This window comes from Leucopleurus acutus (assembly GCF_964270905.1).
Source record: "Leucopleurus acutus genome assembly, chromosome: 2".
In the NCBI taxonomy this organism is placed as follows: Eukaryota; Metazoa; Chordata; class Mammalia; order Artiodactyla; family Delphinidae; genus Leucopleurus; species Leucopleurus acutus.
The window spans coordinates 25,273,073-25,297,719 of NC_139143.1; the positions used below are offsets into that span (position 1 = coordinate 25,273,073).

Here is a 24,647-nt window from a genome sequence, read left to right on the forward strand (position 1 = left end):
CTACTGGACTTTCAATTCCTTCAGTCTTCTGATGCCTGATTTTACTGTGAGGGCAGGGGCGGTATTGTAGGTCCAGGCACCACCAGCTACCATTCATGAAGGAACCACAGTGCCAGATCCCCACAGCTTGTCTCTTCATCTTGGTTTCACCACAGAAGGAGCAAGTGTACTTGGTGTGCTGGCTGATTTCAATTTTCTTCACAATTTTCCTGAAGGAGGCACCATTACAGTCCCGTATTTACTAACACTTCTGACCTTTTTAGTGCATTTAGCCACACTACCACAAACTAATTCTGAGCCCAGAGAGCAAGACAGTTGTATAGTATCAGTTTCTATAGAGAGAGTGAGAAGATAATTCAACCTTCCCTGTACGTTGGTTGGTTGAAATTTTTTCTGATTATTAATAGTTTAAAATTTTTTCTTTCAGCCTCTAAACTAATTCGTGATTCCATGTCTCTACCTTCTCTGCATTGTCTTGCACTGGTGGTGCCTCTCACCTAAGAATGAGCCCCTTGGGGCTCCAGCCCTTTGATCTCCCTCCACACTGTCCCAAGTCCAGCTCCTTGAAGTATCTGGTCCTCCCCACTTCGTGAAACCTACCTCTGCCAGGATGGTCTTGGGTTGGTGAGTGAAACCGGGATCATAGTGGTCCCAAGTAGTGACTCATTTAGCTTTTTCTCCTTGGGGTCAAATATGTGGATGTGGAGGGACTGCTGACAATCTTGAGACTGCCACCAAGGAATAGAGGATGACCCCCAGTGGTCCATGGCTTCCACATGCCTGAGACTACTGCTTGCTTTCCTTTTTCATTGAGGAAAACTGAGGGCCTTGGAAAGGAGCTTTTCAAGTAAGGGACTCTGCTTATGAAGTTTCCTTAGCCTCTGTGCACTGGCCAAGCAAGGGACAGTGGGTGACCTGCTTAGTAAGAAAAATGCTATGCATGGAGTAGGCTACTTCTGATTCTTGAAGCCCTCTTCATCTTCTTCTTAGTTGAGGCCCAAATATCCTCAACACCAGGCTCAGTACACAAAAACTCAAATCAGGAAATGTTTAAGTCATTCCAACATTCCGTGACTCAACATCGAGTTATCCTGGCTTCACACACCATCTCAATAACTGAAATCCTACGTTCTTTGTGTGTCTTAAACCTTCAGTTGGGGAGCTCATGCCTTCTCTTGTAGGTGCACTTCTTACACTCAGATTCATGAGAGAAACAACCCAGGAGAACGGGGACTGAGACCCTGCCATTCATTCATCTGTCAAATCTCTGCATGCTAATTATGAGCAATGCATCATTTAAGAGTACAGGAAGATGGGAGTGTGCATCCCTCAAACGGTCCCCCATGTTTGTTAGATACCTTCCTGATGCCCAATGTCTGCTTCTGAGATCAAAAGTTTTGAGTCCCTGTTGCCATATATGGGCCCAAATAGAGACCTCTTGTGCACAGCCTCTTGGACACTGAGTTTTTCTGGAAGCATAGATGACCTCTTCTAGTATAAGCAGCTTGATGAGAGTTCCTAAATTCTCTTGGCTCTGGTGAAATAATTTACACTTTTTCCAGGCATATCTTGCCTGCCTTGGCTCCTGTTGAATCCCAGCAATGACAATGAACAGGAAACAAAGAAAAATAACGAAGATATATATTAACCAAATGTCATGTGTAAACTGCATTTGGATTCTGAATTAAACAAATCTACTCTAAAAGCAAACAACAACAAAAACATTTATGAGACTATTAGAATACTTTTTTAAGGTATTTGGTATTTAAGGTATTTAAGGTATTATGGTATTTTCCCCTTAACATTTTATTATGAACATTTTCAAACATACAGTAAAGTTGAAACAATTTATAGTGAACACTGTATATCACCATCTAGATTCTGGCTTTAACATTTTGCAGTAAGTCCCCTACCTATGAACCTTCAAGTTGCAAACTTTCAAAGATGCGAACGTGCGTCCCCATGTCCAATCACGTAAGTTAGTTCACGTGTCTGGTGTAGATTGTCAGGTGCGTGCATCCTCTACAAGTGGTTGCGCTTTTGTGTACTTTACAGTACCGTATAGGGTACAGTAGTACAGTATCTTTTTTTTTTTTTTTTTTTTTTTTTTGCGGTACGCAGGCCTCTCACTGTTGTTGTGGCCTCTCCCGTTGCGGAGCACAGGCTCCGGGCACGCAGGCTCAGTGATCATGGCTCACGGGCCCAGCCGCTCCGCGGCATGTGGGATCTTCCCGGACCGGGGCACGAACCCGTGTCTCCTGCATCGGCAGGCGGACTCCCAACCACTGCGCCACCAGGGAAGCCCAAAGTACAGTATCTTTATTTCAAGCCCAGTATGTCCGGAAGCAAGCATAAAAGCAGCAGTGATGTAGCTGGTACTGCAAAGAAGCACCAAGCGATAATTACGGAAACAAAAGTGAAAATTGAGAGGGTGGAGCAAGGCGAAAAGATGGTAGATGTCGCTTGTTCTTATAACATGAATTGTTCAACCATCGGTACGACTCTAAAGAACAAGGACAAGATCACGGAACATGGAAGTCTGGTGTGCCGATGACGTCGACAATAATATTGGAGCAGTGTGGAAAAGTGATGGAGGAGATGGAGAAATTTCTCAGCGTGTGGATGCAGGATCAACATCAGCGCTGAGTCCTGCTCAGCTTAATGCCAATTCAAGAGAAAGCTAAAAGCCTTTATGAAGACTTAAAGAAGAAACACAGCGAAGAATCAGAGGGCGCATCTTTTAATGCCAGCCATGGCTGGTTTCATTGGTTCAAGGCTAGAGCCAACCTTCACAATGTAAATGTAAGTGGTGAGGCAGCAAGTGCGGATAGGGTAGCAGCCCAGGAATTTCCTGAAACACTTCGAGAAACTGTTGATGAAGGCATGTATTTACCCGAACAGGTTTTTAATGTGGATGAGACAGGACTGTACTGGAAGAGGATGCCAGACCGAAGTTACATAAGTATGGAGGAAAAGTTGATATCAGACTATAAAGCAGCAAAGGTTAGACTAACTCTGTTGTTTGGTGGCAATGCTTTCGGCGATATGAAGCTGAAGCCTCTCTTAGTTTATCATTCAGAGGACCCAGGAGCCGTTAAAAACATAGCCAAGGGCTCTCTTCCCGTTGTGTGGAAGAGTAACCCCAAAGCCTGGGTTACACAGGCTATATTCCAGGACTGGTTTTTCCACCACTTTATCCTGGAGGTAGAGAAATATTGTTTGGAGAAGGATGTCCCATTCAACATTCTTTTGCTGCTGGACGGTGCTCCGGGCCATGCCGCATTCACGGACAACTTTAATCCCAACATCAAAGTAGTGCACCTGCCACCGAATACTGTGTTGCTCATCCAACCTATGGGCCAGGGAGTTATAGTGTATGCACATGGCTGATCTGCTTTGTTGTGCAACAGAAACTAACACAGTATTGTGAAGCAATTATACTCCAATTAAGATCTATTAAAGAAAAAATATTATTTATTTATTTAAAAATATTATTTTTTTCTGCTGACCTTGGGTGTGTTTTTTTTTTCACATCTTTATTGGAGTACAACTGCCCCACAATGGTGCGTTAGTTTCTGCTTTATAACAGAGTGAGTCAGCTATACATATATACATATCCCCATATCTCCTCCCTCTTGCGTCTCCCTCCCACCCTCCCTATCCCACCCCTCTAGACATTCACAAAGCACCGAGCTGATCTCCCCGTGCCATGTGGCTGCCCCCCACCAGCCATCCGTTCTACAATTGATAGTGTATATATGTCCATGCTACTCTCTCACTTTGTCCCAACTTACCCTTCCCCCTCCTCATGTCCTCAAGTCCAAGGAAATATTATTTAAGTCACACATTTTGTCAGACAGTAAAGGTGAGTGACGAATCAGGAACAACCTTGCGACAACTTTGGAAGGACTGTAACATCTACGAGGCCATAAAAAACATTGACGTTGTTTGAAGTGAGGTTACGGCTGTCACCATAAATGGGGTTTGGAAGAACCTTTGCTCAAAGTTTGTTCACAATTTTTATGGATTTGAGAAGGTGAATGAGGAGTCCAAAGAGGTCTTCAGCAACTTAGTGACCCTCAGTGAGAAGCTGGAGCTAGATCTGCAAGAGGATGACTTCATTGAACTCCTTGCTGTGCAACACGAGGAGCTTACTAATGAAGACCTGGTGGAATTGGAGGCCCAGAGAAAGGATGAAGAGAGACAAGAGGAAGAAGTAACTGAAGAACTGATGAGATTCAGGATGCGGGAAATGGCAAGGGGATCTTCTTTATCTGAGGAGGCACTGTTAGTTTTTGACGCACAGGACCCAAATGTAGAAAGGTACACGAAGTTTGCAGCAGTTCAGAATGCAATCCAGTTCTACCATGTCATCTATGATGAGAAAATAGAGCTACTACCCAGACATCACTGGATCGTTTTTTCAAGAGGGTAGATAGAATTGAATCCAGCAAGGAACCAGAACCTGTGCCATCCACGTCAGGTGTGAGTGAAGTTGCAGCTTGCCCTCCGTCTCCTATTGCTGACCATCCTTCAGCTCTACCATCTCCCACCTCCCCTCCCTCCTCCAGTCAGTAACTCTTCTTGCCTGTTCACTCGATGCCAGCCCCCGTATGCCAGGTGTTGGACTGTACTACTGTACTTTTCAACGTACTGTACTGTAAGATTAAAAATGTTTTATTTTTGGTTTGTTTTTATGTACTATTTGTGTGGAAAGTTTTATAAACCTATTAGAGTACAGTAGTATATAGCTGATTGTGTTAATTGGGTACCTAGGCTAGCTTTGTTGGACTTAACGAACAAATTGGACTTAGGAACGTGCTCTTGGAACAGAACTCGTTCATGTGTGGGGGACTTACTGTATTATACTGGCTTTTCTACATATCTATATATTTACCCATTTCTTTATTTATCCATTAATCCATCTTATTTTTGGTGCACTTCAAAGTAGTTGCTAGCAACCAGAGTCCCCAAGGCCTCCATAACTCTGCAGTGGGAAGGCCAGATGGGCAGAGCCCAGGTATTGCACTTTAGCTACAAAAGAGGCTAAAGATGATGACATTGGTTTTGTTTCTTTAACACAGACCAAAATAAGGGTTATTTAACCAAGCTGTCTCTCCCATGGAAATGTCCAACCAGGTGAACAGTCAGGGGTGTAGGGCTCTTCCTTTCTCGTTCCATCATTTTCTGGGATATTGCCTTTTTGTTTTTGGTGGGTAATGGCTCACCACTAGCCCTGCATCCAAGTTCCAACCAGTGGGAAATGAGAAACATATATATGCACAGACTAGGAGAAAGTTAGACTGAAGGAATGGGACATTCCTCTAAGGTCTGGGGCAGTTGAGTTTCTGGGTCTTGGGAACAAGACATACATTAGAGGAAATGGGATCATGTCCAGGTAGCTGGAACCACATCCCAGAATAGGAAAGACTAGGTCATCCCATCTCTGAGTATGGATCCCAGCCTAATGTTCCCCTGGAGAATTCTTTTCACATGCTCTAGTAATTGGGAATATTCTATGGTAGAATTAGCCCCTGGTTCTCTGGAACTCCTTAGGACGTGTTATTTTGTTCAGGAAACAGTTTCTGAGCTCCTTCGATGTACAATGCTTAATGCTAAGCAGTGGTATGAGATGATTATACTAGTAGTGCTGGTGAGTGCTCCGGCATTATCCTATCCTTACAGACATAAAAGCTTTAACTCAGAATAATGATTCCTTACATTTGTAAGGTGAATTAAAGATTTCTCAGAATACTTTCATAGGATTTATTCTCATCACTTTGTAAGGTATTATCTTCATTATACAGTTAATAAACAGGCTTGGAAAATTTGCTGAAGGTCACACAGCAGAACTAGGACTCAAATCCATGTCTTTGAAATCCTCACTCACTGCTTTTTCCACTACAGCACAGCCACTTCTAGATTATTTCAGGAAGTGCCAGAAGTTTGCCTCTCCAGGTTGTGAAAGTCAGGCTATTCTTACAGTGCAGGAATATCACCGCATGGATTACTTGCCAATTGCCAAGGTAAAATGTACCTTTACAATGAAGAGTTTTAGCAGCCGCCACTTTTACCAAGTGATCAAACTTAGTTTTATTAATGGACAACCTGATATTATGCACACTCTGATATGATGTGATGCACTAAGAAGTGAACAATATATAATTTGTAGTGTGTTTTTACTAAAAAGCACTTAACTTGAATCAAATCAAACCTCTAGTTTCTAACATCTAGATCTAGTCTGAAGTTTACAGGAAATACAGGGAATAGCAGAACAAGTGAAATAGCACTAGGAGAAAACAATAGGCAAATACAGGATGTTGAACATTTTAACAAGAATCCTAGCTTGGAATCTTTCTTTTTTTGAATTTTATTTAATTTTATGTTTTTATGCACCAGGTTCTTATTAGTCATCCATTTTATACACATCAGTGTATACATGTCAATCCCAATCTCCCAATTCATCCCACCACCACTCCCACCCACTGCTGCTTCTCCCCACTTGGTGTCCATACGTTTGTTCTCTACTTCTGCATCTCAATTTCTGCCCTGCAAACCGGTTCATCTGTACCATTTTTCTAGGTTCCACATATATGCGTTAATATGCGATATTTGTTTTTCTCTTTCTGACTTACTTCACTCTGTATTACAGTCTCTAGATTCATCCACATCTCTACAAATGGCCTAATTTCCTTCCTTTTTATGGCTGAGTAATAGTCCATTGTATATATGTACCACATCTTCTTTATCCATTCGTCTGTCGATGGGCATTTAGGTTGCTTCCGTGACCTGGCTATTGTAAATAGTGCTGCAATGAATATTGGGGTGCCTGTGTCTTTTTGAATTATGGTTTTCTCTGGGTATATGCCCAGTAGTGGGATTGCTGGGTCATACAGTAATTCTATTTTGAGTTTTTTAAGGAACCTCCATACTCTTCTCCATAGTGGCTGTTAGGTTGGAATCTTGAAAGAGTCAGTGTCATGAAAAAGAATATGCAATCCCGGTTTTTTATGAAAAAGTTACCAAAGCCATTCTTAAAGTGAATATGTTTTTTGCTTGTTATTATAGAGTAATTTTCTTAGATGTGATGATATTGTAGTTTTTGGGTTTTTTTACAGGTATAGAAAGTTTATAGCTCAGCATTGCCAATATAGTTAATTTGACACCTTAGTGCTTAGTCCTACTTGCAAAGTGATTAACAGCTATACAGTAACTTGTTTTATTGTCATCAGCTTTGGCTCAGATGTTTAAATACTTAAGCAACTTGGAAAGATTTTTTCATTTGTGTTCTGTTTTCTTGTTTTTTGCGTGGGCATGGGTGCAGGTGGGGATTATAATAAAGAGGGGTCAGTTCAATATAATGAAGACAGATCAGGAACTAAACAGCTACTAAAATTTCATTTACTGGGACTTCCCTGGTGGTCCAGTGGTTAAGAATCTGCCTTCCAATGCAGGGGACAGGGGTTTGATCCTTGATCAGGGAACTAAGATCTCACATGCCACGGGGCAACCAAGCCCGTGCGCTGCAACTACTGAGCCTGTGTGCTCTGGAGCCTGAGTGCCACAACTAGAGGGCTGTCACATCACAACTAAGACCCAATGCAAACAAGTAAATAAATAAATATTTTAAAAATTTATTTAAAAAATTTTAATTTACCATTTCCTTACAAAATATATGTGGGAGAATATGGCTTAAAGACAGACAGGAAAAGCCTCTTATTTTTTCATACTACTTTACTGTACTACTTATCCAGTCTGACAATAATGCCAAATTTATTTACTACCTAGGGCAAGGGTAACTAGGAGGAATTTTATGAAGTCCAATTAATTATGGTTCTGAGATCTTAAGTGCTTAAAATTTTGGAGTTCTTCAGATTAACTCAAAAAATATATCAACAACCAAAATACCCCAAAGGTTAGATAAAAAGCAATTGGTTAGCCATTAACAATTATCCAATTCTTTCACAGATTAGGATTAGTTAGTAGACTAATAGTCTGTAGACCAAGGCAACTTTTCTTAAGCAAGATGCTTCTATTAAGGAAAGAAAAATGATCTCTTCAAAAACAAAACACTAGAGTAACGGAAATAAAAACAAAAATAAAGAAATGGGACTTAAAATCTTTTGCACAGCAAAGGAAACCATAAACAAGACAAAAATACAACCCTCAGAATGGGAGAAAATATCTGCAAATGAAAAAACAGGCAAAGGATTAATCTCCAAAATATATAAACAGCTCATGGAGCTCAATATCAAAATAACCCAAACAATCCAGTTAAAAAATAGGCAGAAGACCTAAATAGACATTTCACCAAGGAAGACATATAGATGGCCACGAGGCACGTGAAAAGAAGCTCAATGCTCAACATCACTAATTATAAGAGAAATGTACCTTAGACATAGAGAATGGACCTGAGGACACGGGGTGGGAGGGGGAAGCTGGGGCGAAGTGAGAGTAGCATCGACATATATACAGTACCGAATGTAAAATAGCTAGTGGCAAGCAGCAGCATAGCACAGGGAGATCAGCTCAGTGCTTTGTGATCACCTAGAGGGGTGGGATAGGGTGGGTGGGAGGGAGGCTCAAGAGGGAGGGGATATGGGGACATATGTATGCACATGGCTGATGCACTTTGTTATACAGCAGAAACTAACACAGTATTGTGAAGCAATTATACTCCAATAAAGATCTATTAAAAAAAAAGAGTGGTCTAAAATCATTCTAGAGCTATCTCTTTGGGTCAGAAATAGAACAATGGACAACTCACTTTCCACAAACGTACCATTTTCCCTTGCTTCCCCCTGTCCCTCCCTACATCCTCCCTCCTGCCTCCCTCCCTTTGTTTTATTTATTTGAAAAATTTATTTATTTTTGGCTGTGTTGAGTCCTCGTTGCAGTGAGCGGGCTTCTCATTGCAGTGGCTTCTCTTGTTGGGGAGCACGGGCTCTAGGTGTGTGGGCTTCAGTAGTTGTGTCCCACGGGCTGTAGAGCGCAGGCTCGGTAGTGGTGGTGCATGGGCTTAGTTGCTCCGTGGCATGTGGGATCTTCCCGGACCAGGGCTCAAACCCGTGTTCCCTGCGTTGGCAGGCGGATTCTCAACCACTGCACCACCAGGGAAGCCCCTTTCTTTTTAAAAGAGAGAAGTTGGTTTTTTATATCAAACCCAGAATTTTCATGTTTCCCAATTTTGGTGCTAGAGATCCCCAAATTCCTTGAACTCATTTGGGAAGGTTTCTGAAGGTGTGCATTATAGTAAACAGTAGCAAAATACCAAACCACTTCTATTGCTAAAAAGCAGCTACTCCTGCTTGTGCTTTTAGAATACTAGTTGTAAAACAGCAACAACATGCAAAGTGCGCCATCAATTGGGATTTGAGCTATTCTAAGGAAAAAACATTGTTTTCTTTAAAAACAGTCCAAGGCAGGATGTCTATAATCATATTGGGCAAATATTGAGTTTTGGGGGAAAATGTCAGAAAACATCCAAAAGGAAGAGACAATAGCATTATATTTAGTATTCTAAAGGCATGCTTCAGGTAGTTAATTATGATTCTGGTAAGACCAACTGCTCACACGCACACACATAGATTTTAATGGTTAAAAAACCCTCAAATTTGTTACTTTATTTATTTATTTTTTGGATGCACCACATGACATACAGGATCTTAGTTCCCCGAGGAGGGATGGAACCTGTGTCCCCTGCAGTGGAAGTGTGGAGTCTTAACCACTGGATAACCAGGGGAGTCCCCAGATTTGTTACTTTAGAAAAATAAATGCAGTGGATTTTCAGCAATATTATTGACTCTGATTGCTCAGTCCACACATAAGTAGTAGTTGCTTTCTATGGTGATAGGGCTTCTCTGCACTAATTCCCATCATGTTGAAAAACACTAGTGCAGGTTAAGTAAAGACCGAACTGTTGCACAAAGGAAGATTTACTCATCAGATCCCACTGATGTGCCTGTCTCCTGGGCAACCTTCTTGGTGAAGCTTTATTGATTTGATTCAAAGTTTCCTGAGGAATCCAGATCAGGTCAACATCATTCTGACTTGACCTACCCATCTCTACCTCTGTATGGGTCTCTTGTGCTTTCTAGATTCTAGGAGCTGATGAAGGCCAACAACCACAAAGAGCCCAAGACCAGTAAGGAACATGTACCCGAAGATTGTTTCTCCATCTAACCCATCTTCTGTCTCAATAATTGTAACTGTTTGATAGAAGACAGCATCTTGGAAAATGTTGCCGTTCAAATCTTTGTAGTTCAGACCAGACCAAAGGGCCTTCCACCCACGGGCTCTGCAGGAATGAAGGAGTACTCAAAAACTGCCTGCCTCTGGGGCGGCACTACAGTGTTCAGAGGAAGAGCTGTGAAATTCTGGATGTAAAACTGGTAGTCCTGAAGATAACGGAATGAGGTGTCTAGAGGTTCAACAATAAAATCTGGTCTGTAAAGCCTACCAGGAACTTCACAATGTTATCTGCTGGAAACTCTCCTTTCACAAACAGGATGGTTGTATCTGCACTCGGTGAAGCTTCAGGTTCACCAGATACATCTTCTTCCTCTTTATCTTCGGCCAAATATGTGGGTTCATCATCTTCCACCTCTGCTTCATCGTCTTCATCTTCATTTATAGAATCTTCCACTGTTTCTTCATCTTCTGTAAGACCTCGAGTCACTGCCAATGAGCCTCCAGGATCTCCTCGGAGCAAGAGGCTGGCAGGGAACAGCAGCAGGAGAAGCAGCAGGCGGGGGAGGGACTTCATGGCGCCGCCGCTCCGGCGTCCGGTCCCTGTCTGTTGTAGTTTCATAGCATATTGTTCTTATTCTGTGGAAATGCATGCTACAGTATTTAATTATGACATGTCATGATGTAAAGTATTAGTTATGAAACGTTATGATGTCTGCAACTCAAATGGTTCAACACAACAGCTTTCAAGCGGTTCAACAACTTTTTTTTTTTTCGGTACGCGGGCCTCTCACTTTTGTGGCCTCTCCCGTTGCGGAGCACACGCTCCGGACGCGCAGGCTCAGCGGCCATGGCTTACGGGCCCAGCCGCTCCGCGGCATGTGGGATCCTCCCGGACCGGGGCATGAACCCGTGTCTCCTGCCTCGGCAGGCGGACTCTCAACCACTGCGCCACCAGGGAAGCCCTCAACAACTTTTATAAACACACACACGTACATACACACATACGTACATCCATACTGGGAGAAAATGAGCAGAAACCGCAAAATGGTAAGAATTGTTTGATCTAGGTGGAGGGTATACAGGTGTTCACCGCACTGTGCTCTCAACTTCCCGTCTGCATTAAAATTACCCTAGTAAAATGTTGGAGGGGAAAAACACCGCCTCTCCTCGCGGAACCGCCTCGGGTCCGAAAGGTTGGGAGAGCAGGTGGGAAGGCCAGCAACGCCCTCACCCCAACCAGCGGGACCAACCTCGAGACTCCATCTGGGCATGCTCAGAGGCTCCGTCGCGCCCGCCCCGCCCCTCGGGGTACGTGAGCGCAAGGCGCAGGCGCCTGGCTCCCGGCAGCCCGCGAGACGCCAGCTGCGAAACGCGGCGGACGCCTGAGGTGCGGGAGCTCTGCGAGGATGGAGGCGTCGAAGGTGGAAAAGTTCAGCACCGCCGACAGGGGAAACGGGCTGCGTGCGTTGGCGCCACTGCGCCCCGGAGAGCTGCTTTTCCGCTCGGATCCTTTGGCGTACACGGTGTGCAAGGGGAGTCGTGGTGTCGTCTGCGACCGCTGCCTCCTCGGGTACGTACCTCCCTCGCCCACCTGAGTCCAGAGCAGTGAGGGGTCCGGGGTGCTGAGGGCGTGGCGGGGGGGGGGCAGCCCTCCCCGGGACTCCCCCTGGCTGTGGCTGCACAAGGTCTCGCCGGTGCTGCCCAGATGCCCAGCCCCGCACTTCCCCAGATGAGCGGCTCCCGGGGGCGCCTCGCAGCTGACAGACTCCGCTTGGCCGTCCCCTGGGCTGCCGCGGCGGGGGTTGGAGGGACCCCAGACGCAGCCCCAGCTGGACCCGCTACCACCCCACCCCGCCGTAGTATTAACTGGAGAGAACCTGTGGGCAGACTTAAGGGGAGACGTTGGGCCGTGGGTAGTTTTGCTGCGGAACAAAAAAGTCTGTGTCTCAGGCGATAAGCTTCATTGGTGCCGTTGTGGAAATCACAGTTGGCGGAGGTGGCGGTGAGTGGGAGAACGGATGGTGTAAGTCAGGCTGACAGCCGAGGCCTCGCCAAGAAAGTGCGGGGCTCGCAGGACGCAGAAGAATCTTGGTGTTCATGGAGCACTTCCTGTGGTCCAGGTTCTGTTTGGCCTGCGGATACAAAGATGAACGGGACGTCCTTAAGAATCCTTAAGGAGCAGATAAGTGAGCGAGATAATTAATTACAATGTATCAGAAGGGCTGAAATAGAGATGCAGTACTGTGCTGTAGGAGCATAAGTTACTGAGGTTCCATCGTGTGCTTTGCATTTAATGACTGCAGGCAGGTCTAACTCTTAACCACCTATCTAGATACAAGAATTCATGTGAAAGTATTTTGTAAGCCTGTAAGCACTGGGTCAATGTAAAGTGCTATGGGAGAGCAATTTATGGAAATGTGTAATATGTATGCACAGTCATAGGAATTGTATTCAAGCAACAATTGTTCTTGAGCTCCTATTATATGTCAAGGAGAAGAGCTCTGTTTTAGATGGCTGGGATGATTTTTTTCCATGACTGCTCTTCCAGACCTATTAGTCTGGGATTGGGGTGGATGGAGGTGAGGGGGTAAGTGCAAAGCTCAAATCAGTAGCTTGACCATTAGTATTACTATGTCCTTATTTGGTTCATAATTGAGGAATTTATTTTCATATTTTAAAGTTACTTAATTGTATTTGTTGCTTCCTGAAGTAATGATAACAGCAACAACAAAAAAAATTCTTTGAGGAGTGAACACCTTGAAGCTTTTGTAAACTGTGTGGTTGAAAACAATTCATTCCTTTCAAGAAATGAAATGCTGAAGGCTTCAACATTGAAAGTTATAGACCTTTGATTCTCATTCAAGCAAATTAGAGAGAAAGCTGGGGTGTTCATCCTGTTAAATCCTTTGGAGGTGTTTCTAGAGTTTGAATGTAGTCCAGAACAGAGAACTTGCTTTTTCTTAAGCCTTATAACATTAATTGATGAAGATGTGGATCATCTTGCAGATGAAACCAGACTGCCAAGTTAGTTAGTAGTTGGAATAGAAAAGTTTTGGAATGAATACACGATGACAGATTATTAATTGAATTATCAGAGCTGAACTTTAGTTCACATGGAACATGGAATTGTCCACTTTCCAAACAGACTGCACAAACCCAGCCCTTTATATGTGGCATACTTCTTGATTTACCAATAAAATTCCATTACTGCTATCACTTATTTTTCTTATTAACAAGAACTGTAACGATTTAAACGAGAAAAGGAATTTCATGAAAGAGTTTTGGGGAGTTCTTGGCATCCTTTTAAAGTCTAGAGGAAACCCAGCTCTGAAAATGGGCAGGAACCAGGGGAGTTCCACAGTCAGAATTGCACTTCAGAAGTAGATGGGGTTGGGACCTGGAGAGTACGTTCCTTCTGACGCTGCCTGGTAATACTGGGTTCTGCAGCATGTATCGCCAGCACTATGACACTGGACTATACTGCTGCTGCTATTCTTGCCACCACTGCCGCCGCCACTGCTGCTTGGGAAACTGGTTATTGCTGGAAAAGTTGCCAGCTCAGCCATGCTTCTTTGTGATATTAGCTTTTTCTTTCTTTCTTTTTTTTTTTTTTCTATTTAATTTTTTTGGCTGTGCCGCGAGGCTTGCTGGATCTCAGTTCCCCGACCAGGGACTGAACCTAGGCCGTGGCAGTAAAAGCCCGGAATCCTAACCACTAGGCAACCAGGGAACTCCGGATATTAGCTTCTGATTCAAAGTTCTCAGTGGGTGTCTTGGATTGGTTGAGCTTGGGTCACTGCCTGCATCCTAGCTACAAGGGGAGTTGAGAAGGTGAGTAGGTGGCCTTCGTGGCTTTTAAGAAAGGAGGCAGGTTCTACTTCCCACCATATGCATATTATAATGGGGAAATCAACAAACATAAACATAGGAAAGGTAATATCAGTAAATGCCAAGGATCCAAACAAAACAAACTAAAACAAACAAATGGATTTTTTTTTTTTTTTTTTTTGCGGTACGTGGGCCTCTCACTGCTGTAGCCTCTCCCATTGCGGAGCACAGGCTCCGGACGCGCAGGCTCAGCGGCCATGGCTCACGGGCCCAGCCGCCCCGCGGCATGTGGGATCCTCCCGGACCGGGGCATGAACCTGCGTCCCCTGGTGGACTCTCAACCACTGCGCCACCAGGGAAGCCCTGCACTTAATTTTGGATTGCTAGGACATAGTTCACAGGTGCTGAACTAGTGCTCCTAGTAGTAGGAGCTCTGTTGAACACTTCTGCTTCAGTGGTTGTTGTGTTTCTGAAGTGCTTAGCTGGGAATCACTGCAGCCTGAGGGTAGTGTTAGAGAAATCAAACTTTGGTGCGTTGTCTTATGCAGTTTTCTACCAATATTGAATGCTCATCAATGGGGGGATACAATTCTGTGTTCCTTATCACCTTGTAAGTAAAATTTGTTTCTTATTAGCTGTGAAGTGCTTAAGAGTAGATGTCTTTCAATTTTTGTAAACTCCAGTGCCTGGCATGTAGTAAGCTTTTAATTTGTAGTCTGAACATCTCGCAGAATTCTCCTCTAGTTGTTTTTGTCCTTTTGCTGCCTTCCATTTGAATTAAGAAATGGAATGAAAATATTAGTTTGTAACGAATAACAACAGTTCCATGGGAAGTGGGGGGGACCAAAATAGAATAAAAGAACAGGTATTTATTGTAATTGCTTCATTACTCTCCAGATCATTTATTGTTATAAGATTCTACCTGATTTCCTTTGGCCTTGGGCTGTTTTGATTAGTGCTTTGGTTCTTGCATATTTATTTTTATTAATAGAGAAACTTAAACCTGCTTTATGACTTCTCTTGCTTTTTTCCTTTCATGAAGGATTGGCTCCTGGTTTTTTGTGTTGTGAGGGGGAAAGAATGAGGTATATAAATTGGAGAAAGATTAAATGACAATGAAATTGTGACCTGAAATAATTTATATTATCCTTTTTCTTATCCACTTTTAATTTGATGGAGCTGGAGAAGATTGACAAGGGTTATTTGTGTCTTCTGTTTGTTTTGGTATATGTAACACATAAAATTCCACTGTAATTATTTTGTTTGTAGGTCTCCCCACTTTAGTGACCTAAGTCTAATCTTTATATCTCTGGGACCTAGTACACAAGTGATTCTAACTGTTGGAGTTGTGAAGGGATAATATTTTGGGGAATTTAAAGTCATTCTTTGTTTGTTTTTGGTTTTCTAAAGTTCCAAGTTGCCTGCAGTTTCCATTATCAAGAGCTTCCATGGCAAACTCTAATAATAGTTTCTTCTGCAGGGTAAAGAGGGTATTTCTTCCATCACTAAAGCCGAGTGTGAGGCTTAGTGCCTCCCAGGAGGAAGGAGAATGAATTGGAAAGTCCATCTTTTTTCAGCCCTGGTGGCTTATGGGAAGCAGGGGATGGGGGGGGGGGGAATAGATTGTGAGAAACATATGTTCTGACCTTCCTTGTCTGGCCAAAGTTCTGGGGTTGGGATGAGGGTATTAAATGGGTTGACGGGTCAGTCAAAAGTAGAAGGCCTTAAAAAAAAAAAAAAGTAGAAGACCTTTGGCTCTGCTCCTTATTTGTAAGCTTGAGAGCTGTGTAGGCTGTTGCTGTGCCAACACTGGGGGCTAGGGCATAGCAGTGGTAAGAGAAAGTGGCCGGCTGCATGAGTCTGTGCTAGCAGGGGATTCTGAAGTGCTCTCATATCACTTCAGGGATGTGGACAAGCTTAGAGGCCTGGTGGAACAGCAGGCATCATGACAAAGGGCTGTGTGACTCTAGGTCAGGAACATGGAGACCAGAGGTGGGAGGCAGCATGACATCCCAAAAGGTGAGATGGCACCAGTCCAGCCATAGGACCTGATCACTGCCTTGCAGCAGAGACCAGTGAGGATCCATAGAGACGTCAAGATCTGAGGTCTTGCCACCGTAAGGATGTCCCATAAGCCCCACTTGGAGAAATATTTACCTGAAAGCGACTGTTGAAACCAGCTCTGGTAAGGAGTTAAACTTAAATGTCTGAATATTAACTGGAAGAGACTGAGATATTATTTGGCAAATATTACATTTCTGGCTGTTTACTAGGGTGAGTGTTCTTGAGGAAGCTTGGATTAATTATAGAAAAAACAGCCCCATGTTCGTGAGACAGAGTAGATCAATTATAGGAAATAAAGCAACTACATTTGAGCTACAGTGTGGGTAAATATGATCAGGCAGTAAAGGGCAAAAAAAAGAACCCTGGTGAGATGATGTAATCCGTCCTGGCCAAGGACTGAACCTGGGGTGGAAGCAGGAGGGAATACCTTCTTATACTGGGGTAAGAAGAAGAGGTGCCTGAGAAGGTAACAGCAGTGACTGCAAGGCTTGAGGACAACTAGGGAGGCGGCTGCTGAGTGACAGATTCTCAGAGAGGAGAAGGTGTGAAATATTCTTCTAGGAGAGGAAAGTGAATTGCTTAGGAAAATATAGCGGGGTTGCTGGGAAGTGCTAAGGGTCCACTTAAAACTTTTGTTCATTTATTTACCGTGAGAGCAGTTAGCAGACTAGTGCTCTTTTCTCCCAGTGGTCGGCAGTTTGACTGTGAGAATTGGGCTCACGCAGGGCTGCCTGGTTACCATGATGGGTGGAGAGAGGAAGCAGGAAGCTGAAGTCGTGGGCAAGGAAGAGTGTAATCATGGACCATATTTCTAAGCTAGGGACTGAGGTCATGAGGAAGGTGATGAACAGTGAAATGTGGTGGAAGCAATGGATTAGAGGACCTGATGTGCTCAGAGCGATGGTGGAGTGGTCAGAGGATGGGGTGACTTGACATACATATGCTTTAGAAGTAGTGTGTGATTTGGTACCATAGGGTTTAGGGTATGCAGAAAGTGACTGAGGTAGGGAATAAGAAAAATGTTGGGATGATCAGGAGACTGAGAGGCTGAGGTGTTAGATGAATCTTCTAAATAAGTGAAGTTACCAAGAATGCTAGACATTGGAAGGAATGGTTTCAACAAAGGCAGAATTCTCATTTTGGCTTCCTGACCCAGGGTTTAAGGGCTGACCAGAAAGAGCCAAGTGGAGACAGGGAGGCACTCACTTCTGTTCAAATAGTGTATAAAAGACATTCTCTGGGTTTACAGCTGGTTTTGTGAAGTATCCCAGCACCAGGTGCAAGTGAGCTGCTGTAGTGTTGCAGACTCTTCCTGGGGGGATGGGCTTGGAAGATGGAAAGACTAGCAAAATCTTCTCAAGGGAAGGACCTTGAGAGCATTGAAATCAGTGTTTGCACATTCCTGGACAGTGGTTCATGGGCTTACTGGAAGGTCAAGGACTTAGAGTAAAATAAAGTAGAAGGATTGATAATGAGGTGGGTTGGGAAAGGACTCTTTGGATATGACTTCCATTTTTCTTTTTAAGTGGGAGTTATAATTCCTGTTTCTTTTGCTACTACCTTTTCTTCTGCATGGAAGTTTGGTGAAGGGCTGTATGGCAGAGCCTTGAGCCTGAAAACATTTGGTCCATGTGAATGCCACAGCAGAGGACGTTCTTAATCAGACAGGATGACCTGCTTTGTGGATAGCAGTAAGTTCTTCTTCAGACAGCCTGGTGCTTGTTCAAGGGCTCAAGAACAGAGCAACCATGGGGACAGGGATGGAGGCTGGTGCCTAGAACTCAACAGTGCAGACTCCTCTCACCATGGCTATTGTGGCTTCTACTGGTACAGAGTGCCCAGTTTGTTAGGGATCCTGAGTTCCCCAAATGGCAGCACATGTTTGGGAACCTGGCCAGCTGGTGTCAGGTTTTTATTTTAGACCCTTTTGTCATGGAGGAATCATTGATTTGTTCTCATTGGAACACTCATTTTTTCCTGCCCTTGGATTTGCCTTTTCTACTTGTGCTGCCATCTCTGAGACCCACTGAAATCTTCTGTGAGGCTGTGCTACTCCTTACAAGGTTGGCTCTGACTTCACAGAAAGAGGATTGAAGCAGCAGGCTAATACCTATGGTTTGACTTCTCTTGACTTATATGCTGTCATTTGAGGCAGCTGATTTCATACACCGTGGTTCTCAAACTTCAGTCTCAGGACCACTTTACTCTCTTAAGAATTATAGAAAAAGATTTCATAGGAGGGTTTAAAAAAAAAAGTTATTTAGGGCCCTGCAGGGGTTTAAACAAAACATAACCATGCAAGCAGTGTGGTTATATTTATTGATTTTACTGCTTAAAATATTAAAACTGATAAGTTTTGAAATTATATACAGTCAGCCCTCCATGGATCAAAAATATTCAGGGGACAGAAGAAGTCCAGAAAGTTCCAAAAAGCAAAACTTGAATTTGCAGTGCAAAGGCAACTATTTACATAGCATTTACCTTTTATTTACAACTATTTACATACATTTACATTGTATTAGGTGTTATAAATAATCTAGAGATGATTTAAAGTATATGAAAGGATATGTGTAGGTTGTATGTAAATAGTATGCCATTTTACATAAGGGACTTGAGCGTCCGAGGATTTTAGTATTGTGAGGGTCCTGGAACCAATCCACTGCAGATACCAAGGGACGACTGGATTTAAACATAATGAATCATTGCATTTTGACAAGGATTTTAATGACACAGACTGTATTTGCAAAACAAAAGAAAATTTGCTGAGAAAATTCGCTTACTTTCATTTTTGTATGTCTCTCTAATGTCTGGCTTAATAGAACACCCTCAGATTCTCACAACTGCTCCTGCATTTAGTGTATTGTAAAATCACAAGTCATTTAACCTCTAGAAAACTCCACTGTACATTGTGAGAGAAAGAGAATAAAAAAGACAAAAAATGTCTTAGTATTATTATGAAAATAGTTTTGACCTCGTGGGCCTCCTGAAAGGGCTTTGGAGTCCCGGGACCATACTTTGAGAACCACCGTTATAAAAGACTGTACCTGTCTTTTGTGACATTTGGAGAGGCTCAGATTTGTTCTCTAGTGTATGTTGTGAACCATGAACAATATTTGTTCTGGTTTTCTTGTAACCTGCCAGGATATACTGGGATCAGGAACCAAAGTATGGAGTTAGTGCCTCGCTGTTAGTATGACTTGTTCAACGTTTGCTTCCCGTCTTCTAACTCTGGCTGGTTCTGGTCGTTTAAGCGTCAAGGGACTTGCGATGGTGATTAACCTTGATTATTAAGGGAAAGTAAGAGAACCATTTTCCATTTACTTGTTACCACAGTGTATGAGGACTGAAAATTATTTTTCAGTAGCTAATATGATTATCACTTCCTAAGCAGTGACAGGCATGATTTTAAGCGCTTTACCTTAAATAGTACTTCACTTAATTCTCATAATGACTCTAAAGTGTCTATTATGTTCCTTGTAAGCACAGATATGAACTAGAGAGCATTCAGACATTTGTAGGAGTGTAAATTGGTATGCTCCTTTGGAGGGCAATTTGGTAGTACCTAGCAAAATTGAGCACTGTGTTTTCTTGACCGTATTTTTGGGATTCTGACAAATGAAAATAACAATGGTTGCACAAGAATACTTAGTATAGCATTTTGGTAATTAAGAAAAAAGGAGAGAGAATTTTAATGTGCATTAATAGGGACTGGTTAAGTTATGGTGCAGCCATATTGTAGAATCCATGTAGCTGTTAAGATTGAAGTGGTTCTGTTTCTACAGTGGATGTGGATGGATGTCAGTAACACATTGTTGGGTGAATAAAGTTGTAGAACAATGTGTGTATTTTAAATAAAATTTTTGTGTGCATGTACTTGTGCATGTAGAAGAGGTCTGGAAGAACACCCCAGAATTCTAATACGGTTACTTTCGGAGGATGGGACTTGGAGGGGGGAAGATATCCTTTTGTACTTTATATATTTTGTATTTTTCAAAGCTTGTATCACTTTTTGTAGTTAAAGATTTGAATAAACTTTGAGAAAGTCTTTGTTTCATTTGGAATTGTATAAAAGGGTGGTGCTGCTTGGGATGAAGGTGACTTTGAAATTTTTGCCAGTTTATGTCTGCTTTTTTTTTGTCTTTGAGTTGCCAGCTGATTAGACCAAGAGTGAACCTCTTGATAAAACGTGAGCCAGGTGAGCCAGTTTACTGGCTGGCCATTGGCATTAGAATTTGAACTGAGAGAAGTAGAACTTCTCTTCATGGTCCTCATCATAATTCTCCTTGCTCTGACTTTGCTCAGGCCTGGTTATTCAGCTTTCCATGGTGTTTCTGAGATATCACAGTATCCATTAGTAAACTTTATTCATTTTCCTTGGGTGGGTACATAAGATGACTACATTTCCGAGCCTCCTTGCAGTTAGACTGGGGCTTGTGACTCAGTTTTGGCCAATGGAGTTTGGGCTAGAGGTTGCACAAGCCATTTCCAGGTCTACCATAAAATATCCTGTGCCATGTTCTCTGCTCTCTCTTACCTTGTCTTGATGACTGTGGGGGCAGTGAGTTGAGATGGAGAAAACAAGAAGTATGAGTCATGGCATGGAAGAGAGCTGCTCTGGGGAATCACTCTACATGAACCAGATTTAGTAGGAGCTAGAAATAAATCTGTGAAGTCACTTAGAGGAGGCCTTATTTAACTTTAATGTGCAGAAGAATCACCTGAAGATCTTGTTAAAGTGCAGATTCTGCATGTAAGATTCTGCGTTTCTAACAAACTCCTAGGTGATGCTAAAGCTGCTGGTCTGCTGATCACACACGCGTAGCAGAGATTTAAAAGGGTAGATGAAATGACTTATAGCCTAACGTAAGTACTCAGTGAACACTTATCCAGTGGATATTTGAGCATCCTGAATAAGATGAAAAGGAATTAGAGACTATACATACATAATCAGATGTTTAAATCATTCCTAAGTGCATATCTCTGTCATGTATCATGGACTGGAATTTAGTTTTAGTATTATGTGTGCAGAAAATATGAAACGAGAACCTGGAATTATTTTAAAGATCACTTTGAACATTTACTTATTTTTTAAATTCTATTTATTTGTTTTTGGCTGCGTTGGGTCTTCGTTGCTGCACGCGGGCTTTCTCTAGTTGCAGCGAGCTGGGGCTACTCTTCGTTGCGTTGCGCGGGCTTCTCATGGCAGTGGCTTCTCCTGTTGCGGAGTGTAGGCTCTAGGGGCGAGCTTCAGTAGTTACAGCAGACATGTTTTTCTTTTTAACAGAACATTCCTTATTTTAGGTATCACATCTGGAGGTTAACAAGGTCCTTTCATTGATAGTGTTAAACTGATCACTCAGTCAAGCTGTTGTCCTATTTTTGCCACTGTGTATTATTTTTCCCCCCAGCCAGTTTGTGGGGAGACGTTGTAAGATCATGGAAATATCCTGTTCATTAAAATTTCCCCTGAGATTTATGCATCCATGGATGACTATTGATTGAATCTTTGGTATAATAGTTGCAAAATGCTCATTTTTCACCTATAGCACTCCTCCACACTTACCAGTTGACATTCAGTTCAGCATTCCACCATAAGAGCCTGTCCTCCTTCCTTATTAGTTATCTTGTTATTATCAGTATGGACTCAGTATTTCCATTTTTTCAGTGGTTTAGAATTAATTAGGTACCTAATTGTTTTGGTACTCAAATTGTCCCAGATCTTTTTTTAGTATGAAACCTTTCAAGGTAGATCCTATGTCCTTGTGATATGCCCCCAAGTTTTCTTTATTCCTCCCTCCCTCCCTTCCTTTCTTCCTTCCTTCCTTCTTTCTTCTCTTTCTCCCTCCCTCTCTCTTTCTACCTACCCTTCCTTTTCTTTCCTTCTCTTCTCTCCTTTTTTTTTTCTTTAACACTTCCTTGCTTTCTGGCATAACAGATGTTCTAGACTCATCCTGTACCCATCCTGCCAAAACTCTGGAATCAGTATTTCTCTGAGGATTCCTGGTTTCTTTTAGTGAGGAATAATATTAGAGACCAAGATCTGAGCGCTAGATATGCTCACTGCCCCTTGGATGTTTTTGCTCTTTGACTCTTTCAGAGGACAGAGGAAGTATGCAGGTTCATGCAAATATGCATACATATACACATACGTACACATATTTTAGAAATCATGAGTTCACATCAGTACTTTCAATTCCGACTTGTCTCCTCAGGGTTCTTTCTTGCCTTTCCCGGTTCCATAATTGTATATCCTTTCTGGCTCAGTGAGAACTCTGGCCCTCGAAAGCCTCAATGTATTTACTCATTTGTTCAACTCTATATAATATCTAAAATTGTTTCAGAATTGCTTTGCCCACATCATTACCAAAAAGACTCTATTTGAGGGCTTCCCTGGTGGTGCAGTGGTTGAGAGTCCGCCTGCCGACGCAGGGGACACGGGTTCGTGCCCCGGTCCAGGAAGATCCCACATGCCGCGGAGCATCTGGGCCTGTGAGCCATGGCCGCTGAGCCTGCGCGTCCGGAGCCTTTGCTCCGCAACGGGAAAGGCCACAACAGTGAGAGGCCCGCGTACCGCAAAAAAAAAAAAAAAAAAAAAAAAAAAGACCCTATTTGAAACTGTACAGAATTTGTTTACAATTTCCCTTTCCCCTCTACTCTGCCAAAGACTGAGAATATACAGTTAAATACTGTGTTCATTTTACATTCTTTCTTTTTTTCCCTTCATTATATTTATTGGTATTTATTAGAAATACAATTGAGTGACTTCCCTGGTGGCGCAGTGGTTATGAATCCGCCTGCCAATGCAGGGGACACGGGTTTGATCCCTAGTCCGGGAAGATCCCACATGCTGCGGAGCAGCTAAGCCCATGTGCCACAACTACTGGGCCTGCATGCCACAACTACTGAAGCCTGCATGCCCTAGAGCCCACGCGCCACAACTACTGAGCCCACTCGCTGCAGCTACTAAAGCCCGTGCACCTAGAGCCCGTGCTCTGCAACAAGAGAAACCACTGCAATGAGAAGCCCGTGCTTGCTGCAACTAGAGAAAGCCCGTGCACACCAACGAAGACCCAACACTGCCAAAAAAATAATTAAAAAAAAAAAAAAAAAGAAATACAATTGAGTTCATTTGTTTCACTTTGCTTTCAGTTTTAGTTTTTCCCCCTCATACTTTTTGATTTAATTTTATATTTTGAATATATGGAACATCCACATGCTTCTAAAACTCAAACTATGAAAAAGCGAAGTGTTAGCCCCCCTCCCATATTCATACTGTTCCTCCCTGCCACCCCTTGTAGGTAAGCAAGTTCATTGTTTTCTGGTTTATCTTCTCTCTGTCTCTCTCTCTTCGGTAAAGAGAAGCAAATATATGTGTTTATTATTTTCCATTCTTACACAAGAGGTAGCATACTGTATTTGCTCTTTTGCACTTGCTTTCTTCACTTAAAAAATCTACTCCATATCGTATTTACAGAGATCTTTCTTATTCTTTTTTATAGCTCCAAAGTACTCCACTTTATGTGTGTACCATAGTTTCTAATTTCCTATGCTTGGACATTTAGGTAATTTCCAGTATTTTGCAATTGTGAATAGTGCTGTAATCAATAACCTTGCGCATAGGTGTTTTTGTATTGTTGCCGGTATATACTCAGGGTAAATTCCTAGAAGTGGGATTGTTAGGTGAACGTGTAAATGCCTGTGTGTGGGGCGGCACCATTTCACAACTCCACTAGCAACATATCAGTATGAGAGTGCTGGTTTCCCTCAGCTTTGCAGACTCAGTGTACTGTCAACCTTTTGAATTTTTACCAGTCTGATGGGTGAACAGTGGTATCTCAGTATAGTTTTCGGTTTGCATTTAAATTGTATTATCAATAAAGTTAAACATCTTTTCATATGTTTAAAGGCCATGATTATATGAATACCTCTTTGTGAATTGTCTTTATATATCTTTTGCCTGTTTTTCTATAAGACTTTTGTTCTTTCCTTCAGATTTAAAACTTTTTTTGTATATTAGAGATATTAGTCTCATGTTTGAGAAATATTGCAAATATTTTCTTTCTGGTTGTCATTTGTGTTTTAACTTTTCTTGTGATAGAGTAATTCACATGTTTTTTCCTAGAATTTGTATACTTTAAATCTTTACATTTAGATCTCTGATTCATTTGAGTTTATTCTTATGTATGGTGTAAGGAATGGATCTAATCTCATCTTTTTCCAAATGGATATCCAGTTGTTCCATTTATTAGGAAGATTATTTTTGTCCCAATGATTGGCTCCAGTAATCATATTCTAGATCATATACTAATTGGGTCTAACTCTTGACTTTCTACTCTTTTCCATTGGTTTATCTGTGTATTTATGCATAGGTACCACACTGTTTTAATTACAGATAATTTAATTTCTAGGAGTACTCTTATGTCATCTTCAAACACGTAGTTTCTTCTTTTTCAATTTTTATGCCTCTGAGTGTTCTTTCTAGGCTAATTACTTTGAGTAATGCTTCCAGAACAATGTTTAATAGTCGTGAAGATAGTTGGCATTCTTGTGTTGTTCCTGGACAT

The 24,647-nt window shown here is 42.4% G+C and overlaps 1 protein-coding gene and 2 pseudogenes across 3 annotated transcripts in view; 1 reads left to right on the plus strand and 2 right to left on the minus strand.

Moving 5' to 3' along the window:
* Positions 1–1,479, minus strand: LOC309973686 (large ribosomal subunit protein eL43-like; annotated as a pseudogene). The gene is made up of 2 exons: positions 1,359–1,479; positions 1–293 (listed from the first exon to the last, which is right to left on the minus strand). The product of its transcript is annotated as a large ribosomal subunit protein eL43-like (transcript).
* An 8,386-nt stretch (positions 1,480–9,865) lies between these two features.
* On the minus strand, positions 9,866–11,156 carry LOC309973695 (translocon-associated protein subunit alpha-like; annotated as a pseudogene). The gene has a single exon. The product of its transcript is annotated as a translocon-associated protein subunit alpha-like (transcript).
* A 423-nt stretch (positions 11,157–11,579) lies between these two features.
* SMYD3 (SET and MYND domain containing 3) overlaps positions 11,580–24,647 on the plus strand; it is a 708,690-nt gene continuing 695,622 nt past the window's right edge. The window contains exon 1 of the mRNA XM_082833475.1: positions 11,580–11,761. Coding sequence (XP_082689601.1) covers positions 11,598–11,761 — 164 coding nt within the window. The 5' untranslated portion in view covers positions 11,580–11,597. The remainder of the gene's footprint in view (positions 11,762–24,647) is intronic.